This window comes from Miniopterus natalensis, chromosome 17 (assembly GCF_054644295.1).
Source record: "Miniopterus natalensis isolate mMinNat1 chromosome 17, mMinNat1.hap1, whole genome shotgun sequence".
NCBI lineage: Eukaryota > Metazoa > Chordata > Mammalia > Chiroptera > Miniopteridae > Miniopterus > Miniopterus natalensis.
The window spans coordinates 38,165,881-38,180,077 of record NC_142097.1 but is presented as its reverse complement, the minus strand read 5'-3'; the positions used below and the strand labels follow the sequence as shown (position 1 = coordinate 38,180,077).

The window sequence follows — 14,197 nt, the reverse complement described above, 5'->3', positions numbered from 1 at the left end:
TGTAAAGTACAGCGTAAGAAATATAGTCAACAATATTGTAATAACTATGTACAGAGCCAGGTGGGTACTGGAAATATAGGGAAAACACTTTGTAAAGTATATGATTGTCTAAACACTATGCTGTCCACCTGAAACTAATACAAAATAATACTGAATGTAAACTGTAATTGAAAAATAAAATATAAAAGAAAACTTAACCCTAACTCAAAACCTAATTTTTAAAAAAGAAAAAGAAATACAGGAACTATTTACTTATTGAAATGAACTCTAATAAGAATTACTATTATTTACTTTTCTTATATTCATCAATTATTTAAATGATATAACCCTTAAAGAATTGCAAACTCATAGTGCTGTCTGGAATCAGCATTAAAAAAATCAGTAGAATTCTAAAGAGTTCTGGATAGAAATTCCATGTATATACCACAACTACAACCAAAACAATGTTTTATTTAGTTCAAGAAGGGCTTACTTCCTGTGGGGTCATTTATAAATAACCATATCATCTGAAGACCAATATTATAGGTTCTAGTGAAATTTCTACTACATATTTTCAATACCAACTGAGAAACATATGCTTTATATATATAAGTGTGTATCAGAGTAGAAATATTTATAATGTTTACAATCTGACAATGCAAAAAGTTAAACTGGATCAGAATAAATCTTTTTCAAGGTATTTTTGTCTTTTACTGTAAAAGAAGAGTTTGGAAAAGGTATCAATCAGAACGATAACTTTGCAATGTTTCGATGAGTACTTTAACAAGAACAAACCAAATCTATACTATCTACATCTACTGTTTATAGATTTTTAACTCCTCCAAAAAAGATGTACTTTTTCAGTGTTAGTGCTTCAAAGAGGCACACCATATTATTTTATTATATATGGTCATATCCATTCATTAGTCTACTAAGTTTTTCTTATACTTTAATCACTTATCTTTGACAAATGAAAAAATGAACATATACAATTCATACCATTTACAGTTATAACTTTCAGTTACTGGAAGTTATTAAAAATGATCTACAATAAAAATGAAATGGGAAGCAAAAAGGTCTAGGGTGTGTGCAGAATAAGAATTGTGAACGGTAGGATGGTGCTATTAAAATAGCCTTAGCTCTGATAAACAGTAACAACAGACAAAGCAGCTTTAATTGCAAATCAGTGTTCCTCTAAAATAAAAATAAGTACTGCAGCATCAACCTGAGCTCTTAGCCAAAGGCCGAGTTGATGCCTTTGTCGCACGCGCGGGTGCGAGCTCACGTGGACAAGGCTGCTCTCTGCTGCCCGCCACCACCATGCCACATGCACAACAGAAACGAGATCTCACGAGCGAATGAAAGATTAAATGAACAAGTGCCACTACATTCTAAAACGGAGATTTTTCACCTTTGTGTATATACACTAAAGAAAAACTTTTCTAATAATCAAGGTAAATTTCTATATAATATAGCAGTCTTTTAGAAAAATGGAATTATTTCTGGACTAACTGGGTCTAACTCTATTCTTAGATTCAAAAGCAGTAGCAGCTCCCCACCCCCACCCCAAGAATACTTTCCTTTGGGAAAATAGGCAGCTTGCACTGTTTACTTTGAAGTTCAGACCACACACTAACTCTTTGCTTTCAGACCAGATTACACCTGCTCTCCAGGTGCTACACTGTCAGGATCATACATTCAGTCAAAATGAAGGCATCACTAACATAGGGAATGGGGGAAACAGGTCCATGGGGGAATTTTATTAAAAATCTAAAACAGCTTTTTAAACTCTAAGTAAAATTTGGCATTTTTGGTAAAGACCTTTAAAGCCATAGTGTTACTTGGTTCAGTAAATGATTATGTTGTACGTACATAGAAAACTATAGAAGTTTCAAGGTTCTTTCATAATCTATGAGTAAGCATTAAAAGATACTACACTGTTTTACACAAACTCCCACTATCCCACTGAAAAAATCTTTCTGAATTCCAACTGCCCTTGCTGTCGACAACTTAATGCCTAGTACTCTAAGTATTTCAAATGCCTAATCTAGGCTATAAAGTCTTTAAGAACAGCCTGCGTCTTGAGTTATACCGTCTAAGCCCTCTATTTCCTGTAGAATATGCTACAACATATGGACATTGTAAGTACTAAACAAATATTTGTCAATTTACTGTTATTTAAAGGGATCATCTCTTCCTGTAGAGATATAAAATGCAAATCAACAAGCCAATTAAAAATGTATAAAATTACAAAAGAACACAGACAAAGTAGGACAAAAGAGAAATTAAACTGCAATATATTGAATAAATGAACAAAGCTGTTAATCAACGTTTTAAGGAGGAAACAAATGTGTCGATGAGGACTCAGGAAGGGCGTCCCCTCTGAATCCCCGAGATCTGTCATTAATCAAGTTGGAGTACAAAATACAACTATTTGACTTAATGTTTAATAAATATTATAGTTCTGTTCTGACTTCATCTAATTCACATGTGGTGATGTGAACAAATAAGCACTGAGTCCTTGTGTAGATACAAAGACGATAGCCTGTGATGCTGTGGTACACGAATTCCTTTACATGTTCTGCTCAGCAACTCCACCAATACATTTTAACAAAAAGTAGGGGAGAGGGAAGGGCTACGGAACCTTCCCAGACAGAATTTGATACTAAGTTTGTTTGATCCAGGGTGGGTTTTTGGCCTTTCTGTAAGTGATTCCTATTTGTAGGCTTGGGGAAGCGAGAAGAATGGACTTAGCCAGTTCTCTGGGAGTTAGGTAGGTATGCTGAGCTCAAGTAAGCTTTCCTTCTTAAATCACTTTCTTGGGTCAGGTACCCTGGGAACCTTGCTCCCATTAAAGTTCTTATCACTCTGTAGTATAATTACCAAAGTTCTTAAATATCTTTCCACCTGGACTATAAGGTCCTCTGGGGAGGGACTACACATCGCCCGAGACATGGTGGGAACTCAATATTTATTGAGTAAATCAACGTTTTCCACCTAAAAACTGCAAAATAAAACCTAGCGATAAGTCGGGCCTAATCAATTTAGTGAACAAATGGAGAAGACAAATAAAATCTAGTATTTTAATGTGCATGTTTAAATTTTATATCAAGAGTCAGAACCTTTCCTACCCAGTGCCTATATAGTAGCTCATTTTCAAATGTGACTGGAAGATTTCATTATCCACATTCTCCAAAAAATCTACAGAGGAATTTCTACATGTTCTGAGACCTAAATCTTACTGTTTCTTTAAATCTGTTTTTACTTAAGAAGAAGAAAGCATATGAAACTACTACATTCTATTTTCTTATATTCCTATCACTTTAAAACAGCTGATTTTTCCTTTTTTCAAAAAAAAAAAAATATTGGCTAACAATAAAATTCTGAAAATAGAGATTCATGACAGAAATTGACTCAAACTAAACCAGAGCAAGGCTATTATAAAAATACGATGTTCAGGTTCTAGCTACTTAATTTGGCTCACAATTGAGAATAAGAGTATTTTTAAAATTAAATATAGTACAGTTTTACTCACTTTAAAACTTCCTCAAACGTATGCATTTTCTTTTGAGTGTCGTGTTTTTCTTTATCAAGTTCACTCTGCAAGTCATGAACCTGCAGTGACGAGACGTGTAAAACTTATTAGAAGACCAGTAAAGTTTGCTCAAAGGACACATACAAACAATAGGACAGCAACCTTAAGCGCATTTTTAATATAAAGTTAGATTTCAATGTTTCAGGAGGGAGACTGGGTTAACCACAATCACCTGCCATCTAACCATTTCAATACTCCGCTTCCAGCACCAATTTTCTGGTCAAAGTGAATAACTGTTTGAATCTACCTGCATGTGGATTCCCTGTAAAATAAACTGATACGCACAACACTCAAAAAGGGAGGAATCACTTGGATGTTTTAAACAGTTACATATTAGCCAAAGAAAAGGGATCTCCTGAGATTCGGAAGAATACAGTTAGTAATGTGTCATATTACCAAACACATGGGTGACGGCAACAGTCCTCCCCACTGCTGGGGATGATTCATTGAACTGTTTACTGAGTTTGGGAGAAAGCCCCTCACCATGAGTGTCTGTTTCCTAAATGTGTCACCCTTTGATAGGTGTGATGGCAGCACGAGTAATAACAACTAATGAAAATTTTGCCTCACGGAAAACTTCCTATGCAGGTGCAGATAAGCATACCCAGTGTGGACATCAATGGACCTAAAGCCAGGGAAAGGAGACTCAGGTACAGCTGGAGGGAGCGGGAGGCGCAAGAGAGCAGCCCCGGTGCCACACACACGGCCACCGAGGGTGCAGAAAACTAGCCATTTGCAGGGGTGCAGATACCGGCCAGCGACAGAGCTGCTGCCAGCCCAGGTGAGGCTGAAGGTGCAACTGCTGGGCACAGGGGACAGGAGAGGGGGTGACAAGAGCAAAACCAACGAAACACACACACCATCACAAACCTTCCCAAACTCTGAATCGGTGCTGGCCAAAAATACCTGTGGTTGGCTATTTACAATAGTTTGGCTGGAGATCTAGTTCACTCAGAAACCCTATGTTCCCTGACCCATTTCGACTTTTCGCCTCACCCTTGAAGGGTGTATCATCTGCTGAGATTTGGTGCTTGACACAAAGTACAGGGGCACGACCTTGCTTCTATCATATGTCTCCCAGTGTGGTCTCAGAGCTGCAGCTAAAATCCAGATCCCAGGAAATCCCCAAGAGGGTTTGGGGGTTTCTAAGAGGAGGGGTTTTCTCCACACCCACTCTCTGATCCTGGGAAACAATACATTCCCTGTGTGGGAAGCTAACAAGGAGGCGGCGGCTATCAGAGTTTCTGATGAGTCACTGTAGTTTACACGTCAGGACTGTGCCTCAATGTGCTGGGCTAGCAGGGGCTTCCCCTGTACTCACTGCTCAATTGTTTTCTGGCACTTAGAACTCTGCATGAAAGCATAATTGAAATTTACCCCTTTAAGTGAAACTTCAAAAAAATTAACCATTTTTGAGAAAACTCTATGTAAAATTACATGGTGGTTATGAGAGCAAGCTCTGAGTCAGACTGCATGGGTTTGTCCCCAGGCCTTCACAAGCTACTCAGCGCTGGGCCTCAGCTGCCTCATCCGAGACATGGGAACAACAGGGAATATGTAAAGAACTGTGATGAGTTAATGTTAGTCCATGTAAAGCTCCCACAACTATACTGGGGACATAATAAATGCTCGACAACTGTTAAAAATTATCATCGTTATGGTCTCAGACTAAATACTCCAGACACAAACATTTTCTTGAACACTCAAGGTCACTGTGCACACCCCAGATCACAGGGTACCACGATCCAGTGATTCCCTTAGATGGACTCGTTTGCCCTTTCAGAGCTGCTCAGAGTTTTGAGATCTTGCAGGTGCTTTTTAGCTTTCTCGAGTCACCCTTACCCTCCTGTCAACTGCTCAGCGGCCACTTCCCAAAGATGGTCAGTGCACTGGCTCAAGCACCTTGATCTAATTTATGCTTCTGAAACTGTAGGAGCCATTTGTCTGGCAGGAATGGGAGGGGGGGACTTCCCTCTGAATTAGATGTTCGAGAGTCAGAGCACAGACCTTTGAGCTGGGGGCTCCTGAGAGCGCGAAGCTGCTTCTCACTTACTGTCATATCCCCAGCTCGCAGTCAGTACCTGCTCTCACTGCAACAGTCCACAAGTGCTGCTCCGGGTTAGTCTGTCTGTTTGTGCTTAATTGAATATATCTGCATCGTATATTTAAGGGCCTTTTGGATTATATTTCTAGTTTTCACCTATGTCTCGGGTAGTTTTGGGCAATGGAGATAATGCCCCCCCCTTTTTTATGGGAATGAAGAAGGCGCTTGAACGGATTTGCTTGTAACCCTTTTCCCACTACACATTGTTAAGATCCAAAATGAATTTAAATACTTTAAATAATGAAAAGCAAACAAAAAAGTCAAGGACACAGCACATGTTCTCCAAAGTGAGGGTGCTGTGATTTAAATTGTAAATAATTTAAGATTTAAGTAGCCGTAAACACTCTTAGTGAACATTTACTAAATGTTTACTTTATTCCCTTTCACCCTAAGAATTTAAGCAGGAAATGCATTCTTGTAGAAATAAGATGCAGAGTCTGCTACTTATAAGGAGGCAGATGAACTGTGGCGGACCCCACCGCACAGCGCAGAGCACTGAGCAGTGGCTGCCCCCGCGTCGACGAGCGGGGTGACGCCACCGCGCCTCCCGGCTGCTCCAACCTCGACTTCCCGGCATGAGAAACGGGGCTGGGCTGCGGGCCTTCTATAAATCGTCTCGCTGCACAAACTCATTCCTGAAGGCTTCACTCAAGGCACGTGAAGGCTTCACTCAAGGCACGTGTCCGCTTAAAGAAAATCATGCCAGTAGTAGTTGGAAAATAGTACACAATATATTATATGTAAGGCTGTGGAAATTTTAAATTATTTTTAACCTAATTAAAAGAATTATATACACATGCTAACCACTGGAATAACTATGTTAAGTGGCTTTGAACCTGATCAGATGGTATAGCTCATTTGTTACAGAGTTACATCACAACTATTATAAGTAGGTATTTAATTCTAGCACATTGTTGAATCTACGTGCTTAGCATCTGTCTCGTGAGCGTCTTTAGGTAAACACCACCATCTTTCCCTCTCCGGCGCCTGTTTGGAAAACAAGCAGTGGGTTCTTTGTAGGAGGCAGGTGTTTCCTTGCTAGTAAACTCATTTAGCCTAACCATTTCCTGATTTAACCGATTAGGACACTTCATCACACAATGACATTCAGTTTTACTACCTATTATTTGTTTGATGTTCAAAGATCTTAAGAGCGGGCAACAGCCACCAGAGATCAATAAAGACCCCGAGATAATGTGTGCACCTAAATTAGGGACGGCACCTGACGTGTTTCTCTCACCTCAAAGACAAGCGAGGCCCTCTCGTGCTGCTTTCCTACTGGCCTGAGGAAACAGTGTCATTCAGATGGCATTTCCTCCCCCGAACAGATACACAGGACTCAGTTTTATACCCAGTCGGTGAACGTGCACACCTGTCACACCTGGAACACTGCCTAGCAAACAAAAGGCCTACACATCCCACTTCAAGATCCAGTTTCACAGTCCAGGGCTATGGAAGATTTATGTCAGCTCTCTGAGCAGTCAAAAGGGATATTCCCTGAGGGGGGCACAAGACATCAAATCTTCAAGGACAGAGATCACAGCAGGTTTAATACAGGAAGAAGAAAGATGTCAATTTAAAAGGGGGAGATTACAGAATTAACTGTAAAATAAAAAGGGACACACCGAGCAGCATTTTCCTTCCATTATAAATAATGTGGGAATGTGTGCAATATGAACAAATGGGCTATTCTTGTAAAAGCTGCTATTATTTAAACGTGTCTTATTTACACTGCAAACAATTAACACACTTTAACTAGCTCCATTACTGAAAAGCTAGGCCGAGGGACGCCGCGCGGAGAGGGGAAAGCTGAAGCCAGGTGCCCGAGAGTGGATCTTGGTCTGCTCCCTGCAGTGAGTGACAGGAATGGGAAGGCGGCAGGGTACAGTGAACTGAGCTCTAACCCACTGTTTCTTGTTTGTGCCCCGCAGGCGGAGGGGCTGACCCAGTAACCTCAGCTCACCTGGTGGGGGAGACCCTCTGTCTGTCTCACAGGTACACAGATAGCACCTCTCGGGGGAGGACTGGCCTCAGAGTGTGAGGCCAGGGGTGGAGGCGGGAAGGTGCTGCTTCATGGACGGGAAGCCAGACGGTGCCGGAGAATGAACAATGGACTAAAACGTGCACCAGAGGACGTGGCTGCCTCCTACAGTGCGGAGCGAGGCTTATCAGAATGTAGGGCCTTCCTTTAGTGAGTAAAATATTTATGAAGCCTCACGGCTCAACAGCAGAAACTGAAAAACTTCTACATCTCAGTGAAAGCAACAGTTCCCTCTCCCGTTCAGAAACCATTTTGTAAACATAAAGTATATTTAAGATCTTGCATTGAGCTGCATTCAAAATGCGGCAAAAACAAAACAAAACTTCAGCGATAAGAAAATCTATTATAATCTTAAAGAGCACATACTCAGATCAATACACATTGGTGGAAATTCCCACTTTTCCAAATGACAGACCGTTCTTCCCAGACATGAAGCTCCTGGGAACAGAGTCTGTGTCTAGTTCCCCCCTCCTCCCCAACCCAGGATCTAGTACAATATTCGCCCCATGAAAGCATTTAATGACTATCTGCTGAGTCACTATATGGGTAGATCAGAGGTGACAGTACAGTTTTTTAACATCTTTGTGCTATAAAACCTGTATAATTTTCATTTGTATGTATTTTTAATTAGTTGAAGGGTTGACCTTTTTTGCATTTTCTGTTACCTGCGTATTTTACAAATGCCTTAATTTGGTAAATGTTAGAACAGTAAATAATTACAAATGCAGCAGCAAAATCTTTGCTGTTTCAACTACTCTTTTACTTTCTATGTTATATAGCAAACAAGAAATTCGGAACTGAAGTTAAGTCACAAACTATAGAATTCTGCATTTTATTGCCGAAGGTGTTAACAGTGTGTCAATGCCCCAGTATTTCTGATGACAAGGATATCAGCTTATTTCAGGAGAAATATTCACTATTCTAAATGACAAGAAACAACTATTAATCAATATTTTAGAAGACAACTCTTTCACTGTTTTATCATCTTTGGTTAAACATTTAGAGTTCTTAGTATATGTATGACACAACAAAATACAAGTAACTCCCATGAACTGTATCATATTTTTTAAATGATAGAAAATATAATTTTAGAGTGCTATTATGAGAGGTTAACATATAGAATATACTCTTTGCTCATTAAATATAACATATAAGTGGTTTTTTAATGTTGATATAACTAATAAGAGAACTGAAGCTGTTTATAAACAAAAAATTAAAAAGTGAAATTTGATTATTGGCTAGCTGAAATAATCTTAGAAATAAATTATTCTTAAGGGCTAGAAAGCATGTCTTTATAAAAATCAACCCTCATCCTTAATCATCTCACGTGCTATTTCAAGTGCAGCTTCCCACAAAATGTATTACCTTTTTTTCATAGGTGCGTTTTAAATGACTTTTCTCCATTTGAAACTTATTTTCTTGATCCTGTGAATGATAAATATTTTGTTTTATTACACTTTAAATCACTACTAGAGTTAATAAAATTAGTAATCTAATGAAATAAATCTACTTGATGACAAACATTGAGTTTCGAATAAGAGTAAGAGCACCCAGCCTGTCCAATTTTCTAAACTACAAGTAGAAACATGATTAGCTTTAGGTTAGAGGTCATAAAACCCTAATTATCTAAAGAAATTACTACTCTTCAAAGTACTTACTTTACAGAGGAAGAGAAACTTTCTGACCCTCAGGATTAGGAGATTACTTAAAATGACCAACTGAATGAATATGGGAATGATGAAGTTATACCATATACCAGCCCCTGGCATTTTTTGACCATGAGGAAAAAGGAAAGATCTAAAAGGTGAGAGAGACTGATTGATTGACTGATTGATTATGAGGATTGGCAGATAATATCTCAAAGGAGGACAGTCATTCTTAGAACCTAGAGGGTATTGTGCTGAGTGAAATAAGTCAGAGGAAGCCAAATACCACATGACTTCACTTACATGTGAAATCTAAACAAAACAAACAAACAAAGGAAGCAAAACAGACACAGACTCATAGATACAGGAAACAAACCAGTGGTTACCAAAGGGGATGGGGTTGGGGGGTGGGCAAAACAGATGAAGAGGAGGGGATAAAGAGGCACTAAAACTTCCAGTTATAAAGCGAGAGTCACGGGGATGAAACGCCCAGCACAGGGAATTCAGTCAGTTAACAGTGTAATGGCTTTGTATGGTGCCAGATGGTAACTAGACTTATCGTAGGGGTCATTTCCTAATGTATATAAATATTAAATCACCATGATGCACACCTGGAACTAAGAGGGTACTGTATGTCAATTATATGTCAAATAAATAAACAAAAATAATATATTTAAATAAAATTTATTTTAAAATTAATTATCAAAAGAAAGATTATTCAAATTAAAATGATTGTTCTTTACTCTCTATGTCCCATTACATCATTATTTTTGTTAAAAGAAGTAAAATAAATAAGATGAAAAAATGATACAATGCAACAAAAGAATCAGAAATGGCTACTTACATTTTTAAGGGTTTTTTTACTCTTATTTGTACATATAAATCAAGAAAAAGAAAGGTGAGTTTTAGCCACTGTTCTGTGAAAAATGCAAGGCTCACCTTCAGCTGCTGCTTTCTTTGAAGCTCTGATTCCTGTAACTGCTGTTTTAACTGACAGATGTTCTGTTCCAATTCTTTAATCGTACCAGATGCCTAGAAGGATTTTAAAAATAATAATAAAAAAACAGAATATTGATTTTGGTACCATTTTACAATTTCTGGTCGAATAAATTTACCTTTTCCCCACTGAAGGTTCAATCAAAATTAAAATGATCTATAAACCTAAATTTAAATGTTTTTTAAAAAATAAAAATATTCATCTTTTAAAGTAAAAATATATATTAAATTCTGTGCTGTATTTAAAGTTATGTATGTATAATAGTAATGGAGAAATAGTTGGTTTTACAGGAAAAGAAAGTTTTACAGAAAACTTCTCAAATTTTACTTTTAAAACCAAATCCACTAGAACGTTTAATTCATAAAATACCACATAATTGACTATCTGAGAAGTAGCTCCGGGATTCTCTTTGCAGAAAGTGCCAATTCTTGGACACAAAGTGTATGAGTGCCCATGGGGTGTCTGTGGGCATAGGATGACAGGAAAACTACAATATAACCCAGATGTCAAAATAATAATGGCAATAATGCATATAGTTACCCCCAAAAATGTATTATTGGCACAACTAAGCATTTCTTGGATTTTAATGTTTCCTTTTTTAAAAACTTTGGTACAAGGATTAACTTATTATGGCAGAATTCAGTTTATTAAATATTTATGTCATGCCATATATTAGGCATTTATTGTATTTTAAGCATTTTAAATGCCAATAAAAGTTATTTCAGTTATTTCAAAAATAAAGCAAAGGAGACTAATTTCTAAATACCTTCTACATGGCTACCTAGGGCTATAAGCTACCTTTACTATAGGTAGGAAAGTAAATTACTACTTTGTATGTTACATATATATAAATTACTTTGTATGCACATAAACCAGCATATATATATAATACCTTAGAAGCTGAAAGTGTGTGTTCCTTTTTCAGAAGGTTTACATCAGTATCATACTTGGTTTGTAATAGTTTCAGGTTTTGCTCATAATCATTTATGAGATGATCTTTCTCTTTATGCAGTGTATTGCGCCTAAAAGCAGTAAGAGAATAAAATACATTCCCAATATACTTAAAATCAATTCCTACAATGGATTTTTTTAGTCAACCAAATCCAAATCCATTATCTTTCAATATATCAAATAATTATCTACATTTTTAATCAACTTTTTTTAAAGCACTGTGATTCTTATGTTAAATAGGACTTTAAAAAATAAATAAGTGGCAGTATTTAGGTTGGAAACCACCAAAGTTAATGTACAAGGTGTGATTAATTTTGGCAGATACTTTACAGAGTTAATATCAGTCCTTTACAGCCACACCTGAGACATCTGACTTCAGACAATACCTTGCCTTTACTTCTTGTAACTCACTACATGTTATCTGGTAACATCTCTCAAGTTCCAATTTTTCTTGCATTAATTTCTGCTTCTGTAAATTACTGTTCTCTGCTTCTCCAGTCAGCTGCTGGACACGGGACTCCAGCTCTTTGACCATCTGGTTCTGAAACAATAGGTCATTGTTAAAAAAGCCTCTCACTGATTTTGTAACACTTCAGTATCATTAAGGAGCCTGAAGAAAATATATACCCTATTAGAGATAAGAACAGAGAAAACAAATGTATCATAACCATACTAATAAAAATTAAACCAACCTCTAAATTAACCAAGTCTTTTTAAAAAGTGCTTTCTACTATAAAAGAAAGATCATCATGTGTATATGCTTTCAGCCATTCATTCATTCAGCAAATATTTACTGAAGTCCCTGTCCTCAGGAAGGTTACATTTTCTTCATGTAACTTAAGGAATTTATATTGTTAGCTGAGTACTTAGCAGGGTTTTTGCTCTTCATCTGAAGTTTTAGAAACTTCTAAAAATGATAAAAGCAATATAATAATATTTTTGAAAAGGCAATTCATAACCCAAATATTTTAATATCAGAGCCATGGCATGTGAAACATGTATTATCATACAGTGAATAGGAATGTTTTATTAACAGCTGCAATGTTAGTGAACATGATTTTCATTGGGTTTATTTTTAAACTCACCATCTTATCAGAAGCACTTCATTTTTCCAGTCTTCAAAATTATCACATAATTAAATCATTTCCCTATTGTTTGATAGTTGTTGTTTTGAATTTTTCATCTTTCTAGAACTAAATAAAGGAGTTTACGACTATGTACTCCATCTGAAATTGGGGTAAGCAAGCATTAGCTAGAAGGACAACTGATGTTTTTATTGAAGTATGATTGGCATACACTGCCCTACTTATTTCAGGAATGCATCACAGTGATTGGATATTTATATACATTACAAAATGACAGCTAATTTACATTTAACAATTACACTTCCAGTAAGTGTGAGTAATCAGAAAAGGTTATGATGATGTTCCAATTGATGAGTATATTTTCATACTCTTTCTAAGGTAACTACTTAAAGTTACATAATATTACAACCCCAACGCCTCAAACTATCCTTTCTTTATTACAATATGGATTAGGTACATAATTTAAATTTTGGTGCAATAGCTTCCAACTCTGAGAAATGGAAATAATTATATCTAACTTAAAAACATAACCTATATATAGATTAACTTTTTAAAATACGTACAATTCCCAGCTCAGAGCCCAACACACATCTGATGCTCAGACCCCTCCCTCTGCCCCATTCATCCTGCCTCTGTACTAACGGTCCCTCTGCTCAAGGGGCTCCTTTCAAAAAATAGCTTCAGTTTCCCAGCACATACTCTAAACTTCCATGTTCCCGAAATATTGTCTCACGCAAAATAAAGCAGGCACAAAGGAAATTAAAAGATTAAGACATAATGTCAAGGGAAAGCCTATAGACATATATCAAACACCTTAAGGACAGCATTTGGCCAAAATAATCTTTTTAAATTGAATACAAAGAACCGAGGAGATATAAAACACTAGAGGCCTCAAAAACGGGGTAAAAAGTCACTCAGGAAAAAGATGCTGATGGAGAACCCTAATTCAGGCTGTAACAGACAGTGTAGCAGGGCAGCTCAAGGCTACGTTAACAACAGGATCAGGGGGAGCACTGACTGCACAGTTAATGACCAACATTACCTTGGGTACAGAGACTGTGTTCCCATGTTGGGAACTCACAGGTAGCACTCGGAAGACTAGGTTGGAGTTCTTGAGTGGACACGGCTTGTAAGCGGTAGTTATAATAGGCATTAGATTAGCAATTCAAGTTCTTGGTCATGGGAAAAAGGGACAAAGAGCAGTTGTGGATACAGAGCAGGAGGAGACAGGGAGAGCTACCGGCAGGTGCCCGGCAGGGTCCGGAATGCGGCAACAATGGGCTGGGCTCCTGTGGTAGCTGTGGAAACAGAAGGGAAAGAGCAGACCCAAGAACGTTTTCAGAGAAGTAAATAATATGATTAAGGAAAATACTAAATGAAGGAGATGACAAGTGGCAAAAATCATAAATCTTCCAGGTTCCAGACCTAATATGCCAAGAGACTGGCACATTGAGAATTAAGAGAAAGCTTAAGAAAGGATTCGTAGTGACATGCAGTAATCTACAGTCAACAAACCAGGCAGCATTAGCAATACCTATGACTAACACATCACAGATATTTTTACAGTCTGTTCCAGTGTCAGATAATTACGCTCACATATCGTTTACCCTCATCACTATCCACAGGTTACAAAAGTTAAAAGGCCCCCTGCTAAATCTTGATATCTACTGCATTCATTTAGAAGCACGTCTATTACATAGCATGACTTTTACTAACATTTTGACAACTGTAACTCAATATAATTTCTTTTCTTTATAATCTTATATATCTTATTAAATTTAAAAATATTATTCTGGGAA

General features: G+C 37.4%; 1 protein-coding gene across 1 annotated transcript in view; it reads right to left on the bottom strand.

The window, feature by feature from the left end:
- CEP112 (centrosomal protein 112) overlaps positions 1–14,197 on the bottom strand; it is a 214,867-nt gene that overhangs the window by 155,281 nt on the left and 45,389 nt on the right. Inside the window, exons 12-16 of the mRNA XM_016214517.2 lie at positions 11,700–11,854; positions 11,255–11,384; positions 10,305–10,397; positions 9,085–9,144; positions 3,515–3,594 (exon numbers count right to left, since the gene is read on the bottom strand). Coding sequence (XP_016070003.2) covers positions 3,515–3,594; positions 9,085–9,144; positions 10,305–10,397; positions 11,255–11,384; positions 11,700–11,854 — 518 coding nt within the window. The remainder of the gene's footprint in view (positions 1–3,514; positions 3,595–9,084; positions 9,145–10,304; positions 10,398–11,254; positions 11,385–11,699; positions 11,855–14,197) is intronic.